The sequence below is a fragment of the Tenebrio molitor genome, chromosome 7 (genome assembly GCF_963966145.1).
Source record: "Tenebrio molitor chromosome 7, icTenMoli1.1, whole genome shotgun sequence".
Lineage (NCBI taxonomy): Eukaryota > Metazoa > Arthropoda > Insecta > Coleoptera > Tenebrionidae > Tenebrio > Tenebrio molitor.
The window spans coordinates 12684074-12700877 of NC_091052.1; the positions used below are offsets into that span (position 1 = coordinate 12684074).

General features: G+C 42.4%; 8 protein-coding genes across 11 annotated transcripts; 6 read left to right on the forward strand and 2 right to left on the reverse strand.

The window, feature by feature from the left end:
• The first annotated feature begins 23 nt into the window (after window positions 1-23).
• On the forward strand, window positions 24-3107 carry Atf6 (bZIP_ATF6 domain-containing protein ATf6). The gene is made up of 6 exons (XM_069053584.1): window positions 24-271; window positions 323-1248; window positions 1299-1432; window positions 1485-1682; window positions 1734-2110; window positions 2165-3107. The coding sequence occupies exons 1-6, from the start codon at window positions 169-171 to the stop codon at window positions 2419-2421; spliced, it is 1995 nt and encodes a 664-aa protein (XP_068909685.1). The 5' UTR covers window positions 24-168; the 3' UTR covers window positions 2422-3107.
• A 364-nt stretch (window positions 3108-3471) lies between these two features.
• Window positions 3472-6446, reverse strand: Srx (Sulfiredoxin). 3 transcript variants are annotated; one of them, XM_069053613.1, is made up of 3 exons: window positions 6306-6444; window positions 4012-4153; window positions 3472-3962 (listed from the first exon to the last, which is right to left on the reverse strand). In XM_069053613.1, exons 2-3 carry the CDS (start codon window positions 4045-4047, stop codon window positions 3615-3617), a joined length of 384 nt encoding a protein of 127 aa, XP_068909714.1. In that variant the 5' UTR covers window positions 4048-4153; window positions 6306-6444; the 3' UTR covers window positions 3472-3614. The 3 variants fall into 3 exon arrangements, with proteins under 3 accessions (XP_068909714.1, XP_068909715.1, XP_068909713.1); XM_069053614.1 differs by lacking the exon at window positions 4012-4153 and having other exon boundaries at window positions 6306-6446; XM_069053612.1 differs by lacking the exon at window positions 6306-6444 and having other exon boundaries at window positions 4012-4735.
• Window positions 4760-6099, forward strand: LOC138134979 (zinc finger protein 626-like). The gene is made up of 4 exons (XM_069053606.1): window positions 4760-5058; window positions 5109-5252; window positions 5301-5428; window positions 5477-6099. Exons 1-4 carry the CDS (start codon window positions 4921-4923, stop codon window positions 6060-6062), a joined length of 996 nt encoding a protein of 331 aa, XP_068909707.1. The 5' UTR covers window positions 4760-4920; the 3' UTR covers window positions 6063-6099.
• Pmvk (Phosphomevalonate kinase) lies at window positions 6141-6961 on the forward strand. Its single transcript, XM_069053610.1, has 4 exons — window positions 6141-6268; window positions 6319-6518; window positions 6567-6716; window positions 6767-6961. The coding sequence occupies exons 1-4, from the start codon at window positions 6186-6188 to the stop codon at window positions 6901-6903; spliced, it is 570 nt and encodes a 189-aa protein (XP_068909711.1). The 5' UTR covers window positions 6141-6185; the 3' UTR covers window positions 6904-6961.
• Window positions 6962-7072: 111 nt separating this feature from the next.
• Window positions 7073-8668, forward strand: LOC138134981 (thioredoxin domain-containing protein). The gene is made up of 7 exons (XM_069053608.1): window positions 7073-7220; window positions 7308-7461; window positions 7515-7700; window positions 7753-7891; window positions 7944-8105; window positions 8155-8280; window positions 8331-8668. Exons 2-7 carry the CDS (start codon window positions 7323-7325, stop codon window positions 8497-8499), a joined length of 921 nt encoding a protein of 306 aa, XP_068909709.1. The 5' UTR covers window positions 7073-7220; window positions 7308-7322; the 3' UTR covers window positions 8500-8668.
• On the reverse strand, window positions 8509-9750 carry LOC138134982 (isoaspartyl peptidase/L-asparaginase-like). Its single transcript, XM_069053609.1, has one exon. The coding sequence runs from the start codon at window positions 9572-9574 to the stop codon at window positions 8654-8656; it is 921 nt and encodes a 306-aa protein (XP_068909710.1). The 5' UTR covers window positions 9575-9750; the 3' UTR covers window positions 8509-8653.
• Window positions 9751-10818: 1068 nt separating this feature from the next.
• Window positions 10819-11501, forward strand: LOC138135040 (zinc finger imprinted 3-like). Its single transcript, XM_069053676.1, has 2 exons — window positions 10819-10856; window positions 10904-11501. Exons 1-2 carry the CDS (start codon window positions 10819-10821, stop codon window positions 11499-11501), a joined length of 636 nt encoding a protein of 211 aa, XP_068909777.1.
• Window positions 11502-11547: 46 nt separating this feature from the next.
• On the forward strand, window positions 11548-16778 carry LOC138134970 (tetratricopeptide repeat protein 21B-like). Of its 2 annotated transcripts, XM_069053582.1 has the most exons (7): window positions 11555-11744; window positions 11794-12032; window positions 12258-14637; window positions 14704-15123; window positions 15169-15338; window positions 15390-15494; window positions 15541-16778. In XM_069053582.1, exons 3-7 carry the CDS (start codon window positions 12426-12428, stop codon window positions 16591-16593), a joined length of 3960 nt encoding a protein of 1319 aa, XP_068909683.1. In that variant the 5' UTR covers window positions 11555-11744; window positions 11794-12032; window positions 12258-12425; the 3' UTR covers window positions 16594-16778. The 2 variants fall into 2 exon arrangements, with proteins under 2 accessions (XP_068909684.1, XP_068909683.1); XM_069053583.1 differs by lacking the exon at window positions 11794-12032 and having other exon boundaries at window positions 11548-11744.
• The last annotated feature ends 26 nt before the right edge of the window (window positions 16779-16804 follow it).

Here is a 16804-nt window from a genome sequence, read left to right on the forward strand (position 1 = left end):
ACGCACGCTGTATATGCGTGACGTGTACGGATGACTCGATTTTGCGTCTGGTGACGCGATTTCTCGGAGTAAACACAAAAACCCTAGAACTACGTCAGCATAATAAGAGAATTTGTGGTTATGTCTCGACGTTCGGCATTTAAATAATAATTGTTCTTTCGTTTTTAAATGAAAGTAGTAAATATGTTGACCGCAAACGAATGTTTAAATATAGACGACTATGCGTTCAAGAGTTCGCCGGAGTCGTGCAGCGGTAACTCATGCTTTACAGGTAACACGCCCCCAAAACACGAATCGCCCCCCAAAAACTCATCTCTTCCAGATTGCACGGACTTGCCCTCGGACGAGGACTTTCTGCAACAACTGTCCTCGGATCTGGACATACCTCTTTTGCTGAATCCCGGCGAAGACGAGATGAGTTTGTTAAACGCCTTTTTTGACAAGAGTCCGGAAGAGATAATGTCAGAAATAGCGCTGCCTTCTGTCGACGAAAAATTCGAAGAAATTGAGCACCATTTGTCCGAGTTTGAACAATACGACGCGAGCAAATGGAGTCCTGAAGCATTTCCAAATCTGTATTCAGATGTCAAGGTCGAACCAGACAGCTGCAGTTCATCCGCGTCAAATAAGTCAGCTTCCCCGATTCAATCACCAGAGGAAAGCGTCAGAATTTTCGAGATCAAAGATGAAATGAAGAACGAACCGCCGTCGCCTGGGTCAATCTCGATTCAGTCGGAAATTGACACAAACAATGTAATAATTTCCCCAATTAATCAATTGAAAATTGTCCAAAACGGAAGCGTCGCAAAGTTGACGCCAAAAAGAGTTCCTATACAGCCGAAAGTCCCGTGCGGTATTCCTAAAAATAAAGTAATCGTAAAAAGTATTGAGTATAAACGTGGCGCCCCCAACCTCGGCAATACGAACGTCGTGAGTCCGCCGCCGCCGAAAGTGGTGGTCTTGGAAAACGTTACCACAGTTCCTATCACTAGTGTGACGCAAATCCCGCCAACAACAATCTGCAATTCGGGAATAAATAATAATTGTAACGTTCCACCTGCTATTTTGAAAAGGAGTAATAATTTGATAAATGTCGGTAACATCGATCCAAAGATTTTAAAAAGGCACCAAAGGAAAATAAAAAATAGGGAGTCGGCGTGTTTGTCTAGGAAAAAGAAAAAAGATTACTTGACTTCGCTGGAGAATCAAGTGAAAGACTTGACAGTTGAAAATCAAAGACTTAAACTGGTACGTCAGATGATTTTAGTTTTGGTTAAAATGTAAGATTGTATTTTCAGCAAAATCGTCAACTTGCGGAGAGGTTGACGAAGTACGAGGGCACTCATATTCACAAGAGTTTGAGTCACGTCAAGACTAGTTTCGTGTTATGCATGTTCGTATTTTCGGTGGCTTTCAACTTGGATTACGTCAGGTAGAGTATTGTGTGGGTTAAGTATTTTTAAGTTGGACAAAATGCATTTCAGAAATCCATTCACTGCAAGAAACCAAGCGAACTTGCTCCGGTCAGACGCCCCCAAAGTGTTGGATCATCACGGCCGCAATCTCTTGTGGGCCTCTGACGACCTCTTAGACAAGAACAGTTCAAATTTTTCACCATTTTCGATGTGTCCCGCCGCCATAAACCAAACAGAAAGCGCCAGACTAGCCTCGGAACTGGAACGGTAAAGTGTTTGCGTTTTTCCGTCACAAAAATGTATTTCGTTCGTTAACAGTTGGATAGGAAGGCCACGAGACACCTCCGACAAAGTACCAACAGCCAACGTGACTAAACTCACCGTACCAACCTACAAGTCGAAATCGATGCGCAAGCGCAAACAAAAGAAATACACAACTTTAATTCCTTCGGTGTACGAGAGTCACAACACCGTTGGCAATAAATTGTCGACCGTGGAGCCGAACAACGAGATTCAGGTGTTCTCCCCGACTCCCGAGCAACTCTACAGCGATTTCTTCGAAGCTATCAACCGTCAAGACGACACTTTTTACGTCGTGTCGTTCAGCGACCACCACATGCTGTTGCCGGCACTGCACCACAACAAGACCAGGAGGCCCAAGATGTCGCTGATAATGCCCTCCGTGTTGCCCACCGGTAAGTCGGTACAAAGTAAAGAAACAACAGCCACGGGAGTTTTATTTGTTCCAGAAAATATGACTCAGCCGGCGTTCATGCCCTTGATGCAGATCGACTGCGAGGTCTTGGACACGAGACTCATCCAGATCAGGTACGGATCTATCCCGCAACATCTGAGAAGACCAGGTAACGCCACCTATCAGAATACCGAGGACGTAAGTAAGCAAAGCGGTACCTCGACCAATTACACGACTAAAAAAGCGTACAGGCCTTACTTTATCAAGCAGAAAGCTGTGAGAGACGAACGCGACGTCTACAACATACGTTAGCGTTTCAGTTTTGTAGTTTGTGACGTTAGTTACGCACCGATGACAGTTTCGAAACAAACCAAAAATCTTGCTTTTCGTTAATTTTATTTTCTAAGAAATGTGATATAAGAATGTATTTTTTTTCTTGGTCTATAATAAAAGTATAGTTTCAGTTGAGTCTGCGTTTTCAGCGGAACGATGTGGCTGTTTTACGTACTAAAGTTAGTTCAGTAAGTTTTGCACAGGTGGCGGGTTAGTCTGTACATATTTTAAATGACATTTTATATTTCAACGTACCTTTTTTGTAAATATTGATTTAATTGATGCAAAGTGATGTGACCTGAGATTGTTTATTGATGTTTTTTTTATATAAGTCCCTCTGGCGTCAGTTTTGACAACTTCTGCACACAAGCGAACACAGTTTGGTGCACTGACACGCATGCCACGCGTACGACCCAGAAAATTTGGAAATCAAATAATCGTGTCACGTTTGTCGTTTACAGTGCCTCACGCCAAATTTTCTCGGTCGTACGAATGACGAGCGATGATTTTGTAAAATTTGATAGTTTGGTTTGACCTAAACACTAACATACATCCAGTACCTGTACCGTGAATTTTAAAATTGTGTTTGAAATTCTAGATTAACACTAAGTGTCCGGTATATAATGTGATTTTATATTGTATCTGCAATAAAAATGTTTTAATTACTTTTTTCTTAATCTCTCGCAACTCATTTAGTTTAGCTCAACTAATACCGGTGATGTGAACTCGAGTGTCTGTAATAATGCGTATGTAAATATCGCGGTACACCGTTTAATATGAGAATAAAAAATCTGTTTACGTGCATTCGTAATGGGAAACTTGTCTGAAAATGTTCAAGTTCGCGCTGTGTTGTTTATAGAATTTTCAATGTTTATATTGAATTATCAAGTTCATATTTGCAAGTCGATGCAAACAGGTTGGGGTCATTTGCAGGTTAAAGTAGAAGATAACAATGAACACAACAACATTTTTAATTCAGTGTTCAAGGTGAAGTTGTTTTAATCTTTGCGAATACAATATAAGGGAGAATGCTAGCAAAAAGTTTTATTTGTACGATTAGATATTTTTAGACACTTTACGCATATTTATAATCTTATTAACACCAAATACTGCATACCTTAACATAATAAATGCAAATAGCAAACCAGTTATATTACGTGCAACTGGTTTGTTTACTTCAAGTCCGGAGTACTGCTCCCCAAATAGCCTTTCAAGTCTTGGACGTTCGATTTTACCAGTTTCACCTGAATCGTGGGCAAATTGAGCCTTTTATGCGCTTCGTATCGATGACACCCTCCGAAACTGTAGTAATAATTGCCGCCCTCGCGGCCAGTTATCCACAAGATGTCAATAGGGGGGACTTGGTCTTTTGTTGCAGGGTTCGATAGCGTTTCCATTATAGAAGCGACTTTGTCGTCGGCGAGTTCAGATTTGAACGGTCTGATTATCGCAGACATTGGCATTTCGTGGGTTTCGGTGATGCCTCCTGCGTGGATGCTCGTCATTTTTATCGGTGAAACCTAAAAATTTGATTTAAATGATGGAAAAGTGTACGTGTGACTCACAGACCAGTGTTGAGAGAAGCACGACCAAAACAACAATCATTTATTTGGAGAGGACTTTCATATTTTCAAAGTAGATAAAAATAGTCACTATTGGAGGTTCTCGCGCATTGCGCAGCATATTTTATTGGCTTTCGCAGTTAATCAACCTAGATAATCGTAATTTACAACAGTTATAGAACTTATAGAAGTAATTATTTCATCGTTCGATGGTTTGAACAAAGACACAGGAGTTATGGTCAAATTTTCTTTACAATTATTTTATTACATTTTATAATCTGTAATAAAAATAGTTTTCTTGATAAAAGTGCCTTGTAAAATAACAGTGAAACGTTGTAATCTCTATCTTATGAAATTGCTGATATTCTTTTGAAAAAAAACTCATTATTTAATTGTCTCAAATTCAAATAAAAAATGTATTTCAATCTTTTTATCAAACTTTATTGAAAGAAAATGTGGCCAACCTTCAAATAATAAAAAAAACAAAATTCCCCAAGCCCTTCAGGGTTCATCAGATATTTCAATTTTGCAATTTGTCGCTTACATAACTTTATTCAGCTTGCAAGATTTAGCCGTGATGTTTTGAAAAAATAATGCTAATTTATTTTGCGCCTCGATCAACATTTGAATTAATATTCGACGATGAAGGTTTGCAGGTTATGTTTACATGAAGAACCGAATGAATTAATTTCTGTATTAAACAATGAAGATATTGTTGAAAAAATTAAAGAATGCGTTTCGATTGAGGTACTTTATCGAACATTACAAAATACAGATTTTTAACGTTGGAAATTACAAGATTACAGAACATGATGAATTGCCCACGACAGCTTGTGATGGTTGCATAAAAAAAATTAGAGACTGGTCAAGTTTTAAAGAGATCTGTCACAGATCAAGCAAAGTGCTCTTAGAATTGATGCAAAAGAAGGCAAAATGTAGCGGGAAAGATAAATCGCGGCGTTTTGAAGACAAATATAGTTTTCTCGAAGAAGACTCCAACAGTGAAGATGTTAAGTATCTTCTGGTTGTGGAGGATGAAAAACAGGAATTTTATGTAGAGATTTGGTCATTTTTTATGTGAAATTTGTTAAAATCTGATTTTAGGAAAATGGAGGCAAATTTGAATTGCCAGAAAATGTGTACACATGTGATATTTGCTCAAAACAGTTCAATAATTGTCTAGAACACTTGGACCATCAATCTGTTCATAATGGACAACCTGTGTTCAAATGTGATAAGTGTCCAGAGGTAAGAATTGACTGACAACAAGCAAATGATTTGGTTAATCTGTTTCAGGTGTATTTATCAAGAGAGGAATTAGTTGAACATGATAGAAACCACAAACGCCCATGTCCCAAATGCGGCAAAATGATACTCAAAAGCAGCATGAAACTTCACTTGATAAAACACACAGATAGGCACATGTGAGTATTTGGGAGTGAAACAACGTCAGCAATAATTGTCGCCCGCAGGTGTCCCCAGTGTTCCAGCCGGTTCAATTCAAGAGCCGCCCTCCAACAACACATAATCACAATCCACACGGACAGGAAGGACCACATTTGCGAAACTTGCGGAAAGCGGTTTTCGTCTAAAACTGCAATGACCGTACATCTGCGATCACATAGTGACGAGAGGTTGTACAGATGCAAGCTTTGTGACTACGCGGGGCGAACGGCGTCGGCCGTGTACGTCCACATGTCGACTCACGCAAAAGAAGTGTGCGTGTGCGAGGTGTGTTCAAAAATCTTCAAGAGCACTCGCAACTTGAACGACCACCTGAGGAGAGTACATAGCAAAGAGAAAAAACATAAGTGTACCTATTGTGATAAGAAATTCGTGGATAAATATATGCTGACGGTACACGTTAGGTGTCACACGGGTGTGAGACCTTATCAGTGTCGTCTTTGTGATAAAGCGTTTATCAGGTCGGACGGCTTGAAGGAGCACATGGCGATTCACGGCGAAAGGACTTGGTATGACTGTGATAAATGCGGGCGGAAGTTCGCATCGAAGAAAGGGGTGACGAGGCACCACTGTTCGGGGGCCACCACCACATGATACAAATATCAAAGAAATAAACCAGTTTTCATGTACATTGCGCAATTTTCTTAGTTTTTATGTCGTAAATAATTACAGTTATTTGAGTGATCATAACCTCACAATTTTCTGCTGAGTTGTAAAATGAGCGATCCGCGGATTATTTTACTATTTAGCGGGAAAAGAAAGTCGGGGAAAGACCACATTTGCGACAAAATCAAAGCGCTGTAAGAGGTTCACGCACAAATTACGAAAAATATTTACCTAAAGGTTTCAGCTTGGGTGGCGAGAGGTGCACGATTGTCAGGATTTCAGGGCCGCTAAAGCGTTTATATGCCCAGAACCACAAGCTAGACTTCCAGGAGTTGTTGAGTGATGGTCCTTATAAAGAGATATATCGTGTCGACATGATTAATTGGAGCGACAAGATCAGGGAAAAGGATCCGGGGTATTTTTGTAAAGCCGCGTCTGAAATGGGTAGGTGGGTGGGTGACTGAAGATATGTTTTACTTAGTGCAGTTACAGCTGAAAAAAAATCGGTGTGGATTGTCAGCGATGTGAGGAGGAAAACTGACATTCAGTGGTTCAAGGAGACTTATCAAGATAAGATTAAAACTGTTAGGATTCGAGCGGATACAAATGTTAGAGAAAGCAGAGGTTTTGTTTTTACCAAGGGTACTACATAACGAGAGAAACGTCAGAATTTTATAAAAAACCTATTACAGGTGTTGATGATGTAGCGTCTGAATGCAATTTAGACGACTTTGAAAACTGGGACCTTCAGATAAGCAATAACAACGAAGAGGAATTGCAATCTGGAGTTGAGAAAATAATGACCGTTGTGAATTCAGTATTTGTATGAAAAGGAAAATCTGGAGTTTGTGCCAATAGAGAATAACTTTTTTTTATCTTGTAGAGAATTCTTTTATTGTAAACTGTCTAATCCTAGGACCTTACTAATGTAACCCTTGTCCTGGAATTGACTCTCCTTTCAAAGTGGGTAGTGTCAATTTATTTGGAAAATCACACTCTTGTTTGAATTTAGCGCTTTATTTGGTCGTAACAGCGCCCTCACAGTAAGTAAATACGTGTGGGTGTTTTCATTTGAGGTTATAAAGTGATACAGTGACACCCTTTTGATATATCAACACTGGAACTCATGTTAAGGGTTATCACCAGGTGATAGTTTTTACTAATTGATAGTTCTCTTTAACTTTTTCTGGTAAACGAAATGATAGTTTTAAATCAATCAAAACAACTTTTTAGCAAAGCAGTTCCAACATGAGTAACAGAATTATTACAATAATCTCACTAGTATCAATTTTACAATCAATTTCTAACTGTGGGGCTATCAAATCCATCCAAGATGATGATCTCATGAATCTAATTAGGACAGAAACTTACGTTATTGCTTTGTTTTGTAAGTAGTTCAAAAAAAATCCATATTAGAATGATGTCACAAGTTTTGTCTAGCATCAAAAAACTGCGAAGCATGTGATAATTTTGAAAGTGTTTTAAATAATTTACAAAAAGAACTCGCTAATAATTTTAATGGAGAAACGGTCAAAGTAATAAATAGTCAATTGACTCGCCTGTACAGTCCCACAAAAGAGCCAGTTTTAGTATTTTTCAGACATGGAATTCCCCTTTTATATAATGGTAAGATCGTCCAAACGAAATATATATTTTTTTAATAATTGTCTCCCACCAGATGTGCCTTCTGAGGATCTGATACTCCACACATTTGTCAGCAACAAAGACCCAGTTGTAAAAGAGCTCAACGACGAAACATTTGAGCACTTGACTCAGGCCGCCACGGGCGCCACAACCGGCGACTGGTTTGTCATGTTGTAAGTGACAAAGGTTTGATTTTAACAAATCATCATGGGCACATTTTTCAAGTTATTCTGCCGACTGTGCCGACTGCCACCGCCTACAAGCGCGATGGGAAAGCGTGGGCGCAAAGCTAAAAACACGAATGAACGTGGCACGGGTAAATAAAGGTACAGACGGTAGCGCAACCGCGTCACGATTTGGAGTATCACAAGTTCCAGCATTCATCTTGTAAATAAAAAACTTGACGTGTTTTCGCACAATGAAAGAATTATTACAGGTTTAGACATGGAAAGATGTACAGGTACCAGATACAAAAGTACGACATCGAGTCGTTCGTGTCGTTTGCGCAAGATTGGTTTAAAAACATGAAGCCAGAGCGGGTGGCGGTGCCCAAATCGCCATTGTTTGTATTCGCCAAATGGAGTGGAACGTCTTCTAATGTATATTTTTTAGTGATGAGGTTGTCGAAAATGTGGTCACTTCTCTGAGGGAAAATACGCTGCTGTGGCAGACTAGTTTGTTGTTGTCTCTCCTCGGATTTGTAGTATTTGTGTGGATCAAGTACAGGAAAGGGACACAGAAAGAAAAACCGACAACCAAAAAAGGCGACAAAGAGAAATAATTCTAATGGTTGAAGTGCAATTTGACTGAATATTTTTTACTACTTTTGCAATATAATTTGTACTTAACAACAATGTAATAAACGCAGCTATAATAGTAACAACACATTTGCGGGGATCATGATAGCAACAGTTGCTTTTGATTAAAACTCACTTTTATAGTTTTTCAAATTCTTTTTTATTCCTATCAACCCCGAAATGCAATTGGTCACCTTTGACGTACGCCCAGGACATTCTATTTGTGCTGAAACCCACCCCAACCTCTCCTTTGCAAGACAAGGTAATGGCGCCTGCCGTGTTGTTCAGTCTTTCAGTCATCTTTTCAATACAACTGTTGGTCGCACGATCTGCTCCTTCTCCATTTTCCATCGCTTTTATGATGGCATGCGCTAAACAAAATTTAGCAATGGTCTCTCCATGACCGGTGGTCGAAACCGCCCCAATTTTATCGTCAGCGTAGGTCCCGCTGCCAATCATGCAAGTATCGCTCGACCTCCCAGCCAGTTTTCCTTCTCTTCCACCAGTTGAAGTCGCGGCTGCGAGTCTGCCCTCACTGTCGATGGCCACAGCTCCTACCGTCCCCAACACTGCAGGAACTTCGCTCTGTTTGGCCCTCCACTTGTCAAGGGCTTCTCTGGTGGCGTCCGTGGCTAACGCGCCCGGCTCCAGCGGCACCATTCCGTGACTCAGCGCAAACTTCTTCGCGCCGTCCCCTGCCAACAGCACGTGACTGGTCTTCTCCATAACCAGTCGCGCCAACGCGATTGGATTTTTGATGTCTTTCACAACTGTCACAGCCCCTGCGCTCAGGTCCGCCCCCACCATGATGCTCGCGTCCATTTCGACCTCTCCCTCGACGTTCAGCACCGACCCCAAGCCCGCGTTGAAGATGGGGTCGTTTTCCATTAACTCCACTGCGATTTGGACGGCGTCGACGACACTCCCGCCAGAAGTTAACGTTTTATAACCTGCCCTAGCCGCCCTTTTCGCTCCTTCGACCAGTTGTCGGGCTTTTGCGTCGCTGCTGATTGTACCGGCGCCCCCATGGACGAACACTACGGGTTCGACGGACGCCATTTTACTACAGAGGTAGTCAAAATAAGTGTACAAGGTGCGGGATGATCGAGCGCATTTCTCTTAAGCGACTGATAAGACGAACTCAAATTGTGATAATTTAAAGTGACGTCTATTTAAACTCGTTAGGGTATTTCGGGTTGCGGGGTTGGTGGTTGATTGATTTTTCTTTTTTGAGACGTGCAGGTCAAGGTCAAACAACAACAGCAACAACAATCATTATGATTTGCTGGTTTGTGTCACGTGCTATCTGTTTGTTTTTTTGTTTCGTACTGACAGTTTTTTGAAATTGAATAATGATATATTTTTTAAGAAGATAAATGGAATTTGTCAATGATTTAAAATTTTGCAGACTGTGTTTGATTCAGCAAAAGAAATATTCCAACATTAGATTTGTACAAATATTTAACAATTCTTTACTAGCTAACAAACTGTACAAATGTACGTCACTGAAGGTATTTGAATAAAAATACTTCAAATTTGTATTCAGAGTTTTATTTATTTATTCCAGATCAGTACAGAAGATTCCATCCTGAGATATATTTGTTGTAATTGTGACGACGTTTTAACAAAATTTGACGAATTTATAGATATGTGCAGGCGCTCAGAAACTTTGCTAACAAAAAAGTACAAAAACAGCCTTGCAACAGGTGATGCTGTAGAAAAAAGTGTACTAAATAAAGAAGTTATTTCAGAGTATAACAGGTATCCAGATATTAAAAAGTGTTAAATATTTTATCGCGTTATACATATCTGCTAATAACATTTTTTTGAAGTTCAACTACATTTGAAGAAAAATACGAAACTTCCTTTGAAGATGTTCTCCAAAACGATCAAAGTGACGACAATCACACGTCTGCACATGTAGAACAAAAGCAGGAAGATTGTAGTAGTTTATGTACAAAAAAATCATCGGTAAAGGCTCATATGTCATATTCAATTATATAAATCAGAAAATATATTTTTAGAACTGTACAATAGATGAAAACAAGTATGTTTGTGACATTTGTGATGAAAAATTCTTGACATTTTTCGATTATCAGGATCATCACAGTACTCACGATGGACAATTTGTATTTACATGTGAGAAATGTACTCAGGTATTAGGTATTAAGTAAGTTAAAAACCGATGAAGTTAAATTGTAAAATTTTTGTAGGTGTTCAGAAATCGCCGAGATTTACTTGACCACGAGTCCAAACATAAAATTTCTTGTCACATATGTTCGCTCCAGGTCCTTCCAAAGAGTATGTCTGCTCACCTACTCATCCACACAGACATTTACAAGTACGTCACCACTCGCAAAAACTCGAATTGTATTTTTGTTCTTGTAGATGTGCCGAGTGTGGCATGAGACACACATCAAGTGCCTCTCTAGAAAAACACACGAAAGCCCGCCATTCCACCATAAGAGGATTTCTGTGTCATATTTGCGGCAAGCAGAGCAGTTGTCAGTCGTCGATGAACCGACACATGGCATACCACAAAGAAGAAAGACCTTTTAAATGCAAATACTGCGAGTTTAGTGCCAAATCGGTCAATATAGTACAAGTGCACACGTCGCGCAGACATTTTGCGGAGAAGACGGTGTGTGAGGTCTGCGCCAAGGTGTTCAAGTCTCAGATGAGTCTAGTGCAGCATATGAAGAGAATTCACAGGGAGAAGAAGTTTGTTTGTAATGTTTGTTCAAAAGCTTTTATAGAGCGGTACAATTTGAATAAACATATGAAGAGGCACACCAGTCAGAGACTCCACGAGTGTAAAATTTGCCATAAGGAGTTTTTTACAGTGCGGGAGTTAAAAGCGCACATGCATACGCATCGACAAGGATGTGTGGATTGTCCGAAGTGCGGCAAGAGGTTTTTCTATAAGAAGTACTTGCAAAAACATGTAAATAAATGCGGGACTGATTACGTTTCAGTTGTTACGTAGTATATAATGGCAAATAAAAGACTTTTTACAGTTGTGGGTGGTGACATTCAAATGTGGTGCTTTTTGTGTCATTTTTATCGATTGCTGATTGGTTGTGTCCATGTACACATGAACACAAGCATGTTAATTTGACAGATTGTAATGTTGGCAACACTGTTCAGTTGTCATTGTCGATATTATTATTGATACAAAACGCAAATACCTGATAGTTTTTTCTTCTTCGCCGTTTAACAGACCAATTATGTAAGTAAGCGATTTCCGAATTTGTCAATTTATGTGGCACCAATTTTAGTTTGAGTTAACATTTCTGGCACTGTCATGGCTGCTACTCGAATGATGTCCAGTAGTGCTTTAAGACTGATCAAAACAGCCAAAGTGCATGATAACGTGAATCAAGGTGTCCTCTATATTAATTTTAACTCGCACGCTGCCGAGGTGGAGTACGAGAAATACGGCGACGTTTATGATTTAGTGCACACCAGTATTCCTGAGGAGTACCAGGGTGAAGGTTTAGGCACTGTCTTTGCAGAGGTAGATAACTAAAATGGTTCATTGAATCATTGTTGGCATGGTGCTTGCTTTTATCATTTTTTTTAAATCAATTAGCTAGACATTTGTATATACAGGGTGATGGTAAAAAACTCAACCTGACTCCATTTTCTTTTCACTTGTTAGACTAGTAGTACTGTGCTGGTGACATTATCGCTTCTCAGCTTGCATTTGACGGGCAATTGAAATGTTCCGATTCCCTTCCAGAGGATATTCGACCATTTGGTCCAGAAACGCAAGAAAATCAAACTAACCTGCGAGTTCTTGGAGAAATTCTATTCAAAAAATGTGAACAAGTACCAACAATTTGTAGTAGAAGATTAACACCCTGAATAAAGACTTTTTAACGCAAACGAGTTTTTGTTGGGCTTAGACATGGAGCAGGACGCGGTCGACTTCAAAGCAAAATTATTTTTCTACTTCCGGAACAAGTACTACAACGCCATGATCGCCGCGTGCAAGGACGGCATGTCAAAGTATAAAGGCGAGGGGCCCTTCCGCTTGTACCACGCTCTAGCTCTGCTTCTGAACAATCGCCTAGAAGAGTGTGTCAACGAACTGGACGCTGTCAAATCGGAAAACAACGTCAAGCTCGCCGCGGTGATCGCGTTGATGTACGCCCACAAGATGATGGGAGTGACCAACAAAGAGTTGTTCCATCAACTGGACGCACAAGTGCGAGAGTTGCGCAAGACTGCGGAAGCAGTAGATTTCGCACATTCGGGTTTTGTCTTGTTTGTGTTGAACAAACCGGAGAAAGCACTGGATTATTTGGATAAAGCTCTCAACATCCAGTCCGACTTGGTCGAAGCTTTGGTCTTGAAAGGGTGGGTTTCGTTGCATTTGAAAAAGTCGAGTCAGAGGGTCGGTCATAACGTCACAGAGCTCTTCGAATCCGCCCTGAAGAATAACAAACGCAACCTGGACGCGATTTTGGGACTGGCTGAAAGCTACTTGTGCCAGAACAAGCACGACGAAGCTTTGGATGCGGTCAACAGAGCTGTGGTGAGATTTCCTGCGTCGACTTTGCCTCTGATAGAAAAAATGAGAATTCAGTTCGCCTCGCAAGACTGGGAGCAGGCTATAGAAACGATGAATCGCGTCATTAAAGACGACGTGGACAATCTGGATGCACAAAAAATCAACATTCTGATGCTCTTGTGTCGAGATGCCAACTACGAGGAAGCTGCCTCTTGCATCAAAAATTTTGTGGTGGCGATTGAGTCTCAGGAGCACAAGAATGGCAAAGTGCTGTTGGAAAATGCACAATTGTTCTCGAAGATCTGCGCGAGACATTGCGACACTCTCAAAGAAACGTACAAGATGGTCGAGAAGTCGCTTCAGATCAATTCTGAAGACGTCGACTCGATCGTAGAGTTGGGACAGCAGTGTTTGTTGGCTGGACGGGTCAAAGAGGCTCAGAAGTACTACAAAACTGCAACAAAAATCAACGAGACGTGTCTCAAAGCGCTCTTAGGTTTGAGTGTTTGTGAGTTGTTGGAAAACGGCAAGTCCGATCAGGTTAAGAAACAAGTCGACTTCTTGTTGGAACTGGAGGAGGCACAGAATTCGCCCCAACTCTACTTGGTCAGAGCCAAAATTAGCGACAACTCTGACGAAGCTGTAATTTTCTTGAAGAAAGCGAGCGATTTTCAGCTGAGTCTTGTCAAGTCGCAGTACTACTCCGACCGGTACTTGCAACAACTGGACCCCGATTTCATGCTAGACGTGGTGAAGGAGTACTTGCAGTACATTTCCTACACCGATCTGAGCTCGAAAGGTGGCGTTCGAGTCGCAACAAGCGCGGCCACAACAGCGCAACAAGTTTTGAAAGCTGTGGCCAAAGCTTGTCCCGGCTTGTACGAAGCATCGTACCTGCTCGCAAAGCTCCAGTACTTGAGCGGAGACACCAACAACGCTATGAACAGTCTCGAGCAGATCCTGTCGAAGATCGACGACGACACTTCGAGTGATGCTCACTTGCTGATGGCGCAGATCCAGGTGCAAAACGGGTACTACGAGAGAGCCGCCCAGAGCTTGGAAGTGGGGTTGAGTTACAATTTTAAAGTGAGGGAGAACCCGATGTACCACTACATCAGGGGGCTGGTGGACAAGCACACGGACAGTCCCCAGGATGCGGTCAAGTCGCTGACGATGGCGTTGAGTCTGGCGCAGAGCTCCAACTACAAATCGAGCGATTTAAGCGATCTCACCCTGACCGAAAAAGCGTCGATTTACGTAGAACTGATCGAAGTTCACAACGTGTTGGGACAGAGCGACGAAGCGTCCAAGTTGCTCGAGAGTGCGGCCGAAGACTTCCAAGGTACTCCCGAAGAAGCGAGAATTTTGATTCTGAGCGCGGACCACGCAGTCGAGCGCAAGAACGTGCAAGGAGCGATCGAGCTTCTGAACAAAGTGAAACCCAATGAGTCGTACTATTTGCAAGCGCGGACCAAACTGGCCGACATCTTGTTGAAGTACCGATTAGACACTTACGCCTATTTGCAGTGCTATCAAGAGATGGTCGACGAGAATCCAGGACCTGAGAGCTACCTCCTCTTGGGCGATGCTTACATGACGATTTTGGGTACGCTTGAGCTTGGGTTTTTCAGTTTTTTCTTTTGGGGGTCAAAACTGTAAGTTGCGTTTGCAGAACCCGACGAGGCTCTGGAGTGCTACAGCATGGCGCTCCAGCAGAACCCCAAGGATTGCAATCTCACGTCGAAAATGGGGAAAGCTCTGGTGGAGACTCACTACTTCACCAAAGCCGTAGCGTTCTACAAGGATTCGATCAAAACCACTCAGAATCCTGAACTGAAGCTTCAACTCGCGGATCTCTATCTTCAGATGAAGCAACACGACAAGGCCGAGCTTCTGCTGATGACCGAAATGGAGGTGGAAAATTACAAGAGTTTGGAGGATCTCACGTATTTGCAGTACAAGACCAAGTTGTTGGTGCTGTTGGCGCAGACCAGAGAGAAGTCCGGGAATCTGTCGGGGGCACTGAACATTTTGAAAGACGCAAGAGACAATCAGAATCGAGTCCGAAAGAGATTGACAGTCGAACAGACAAGTGAGTGAGTGTAGAGTTTCCGAATAATCATTTTCTGTTTGGTAGATGTTCCAGAAGAAGAAATCAAGCTTTTGGCCGATATCGGCATAAAACTGGCCGAGATCGCTGCAACTTTGAAGAACAACGAACAAGCCATCCAGTTCTACAAGGAAGCGTTAGAGATCTCGCCCAGTAACACCGAGATACTGACAGCTTTGGCAAAACTGTACATGCAGGTAGTTCCCTAACTGCACTCTCTACTGTCAGTACTGATTTAGACGTTTTAGATGAACGTTTTGGACTCGTGTCAGCAGATTTGTACTAACATTTTGGCCATAGATGCCGAAAACGAGACCGCTTCAGTGATGATGGCGGACATAGCTTTCAGAAAGGTTGGTACTCCTGTTCGAGTCAGTTTGACACAATTCCCCGTTTCAGATCGATTTTGACATGGCGCTGTTTCACTTCACACAACTCGTTTCTAAACAACCGACGAATTGGACAGCTCTCGTGCGCCTCGCCGAGATAATGAGGAGAACAGGAAATCTGACAGACTTCTCGGAGTATCTGAGCACTGCAGAAGCACACGTGACTAATCCTACAAAAGACCCGGGGTTTTTGTATTGCACTGCTCTTTATCAGTGGTATTGTGGGAATTTGAACGGCGCTTTGAGGAATTTCAACTTGGCGCGACAAGACCCGGAATGGGGCCAACAAGCTCTCTACAACATGATCGAGATCTGTCTGAATCCGGACGACGAGATGTTGGGAGAGCAATTTGTAGACAGCGAAGACATCGAGTACAGAGACTCGAGGTCGATGGCGCTCAAGACGGCAGATCGACTTTTGAAGGAGTTGAAGAATCGTCTCGAGGCGAACGGTGAGGAGATGCTGAAGTACAGATTGTTGGTGAACTTCCGGTTGTTGGCGAGCCAGGAGAAAGTCAGCATCGAGCGCGGCCTCGACGATTTCGTCTCGTTGGCTTCGCAGAATGTTTACAAAGATCACGTAGGTCCCATTCTGGGGATGTCCACGGCTTACACTCTACTGAAGCAGACGCAGAGAGCGAAGAATCAGTTGAAGCGCGTCGCCAAGGCGACTTGGACGTTCGAAGACGCCGAGTATTTAGAGAGGTGTTGGCTGCTGCTCGCCGACTACTACATCCAGTCAGCGAAGTTCGACGTCGCCGGCGACCTGCTGAGCAAAGTGGTGCAGCACAACAGGGCGTGCAGCAAGGCGTACGAGTACCTGGGGTTCATCTCCGAGAAGGAGCAGCGCTTCAAAGACGCCGTCGGCAACTACGAGTGCGCCTGGCGCTTCGGGGGCAAGACCAACCCCGGGATCGGACACAAGCTGGCTCACAGTCTGATGAAGTGCAAGAGCTACGCCGACGCGATCGACGTGGGCCAGCAGGTCCTCAAACTAAACCCCGACTATCCCAAAATTAGAAAGGACGTTCTGGACAAGTCCATGAACAACCTGAGGGTCTAAGTGCACGCACGCAGTCGACACCGAGGTGCGTCCAGTGACGCAGATCGCATTTATCGATCGCGAGTGGATGCACCGCAATTGACCACGATAGATTGTGATAGATTGATTCCGTCCCGGGCGCCGTCGATTTCCGGTGGCGTTCATTGTGATTGATAAGATCAATAAAAATAGCCGAGTGCAGTCTATTCTTGTGTTTGTTTTATTTTTCGCG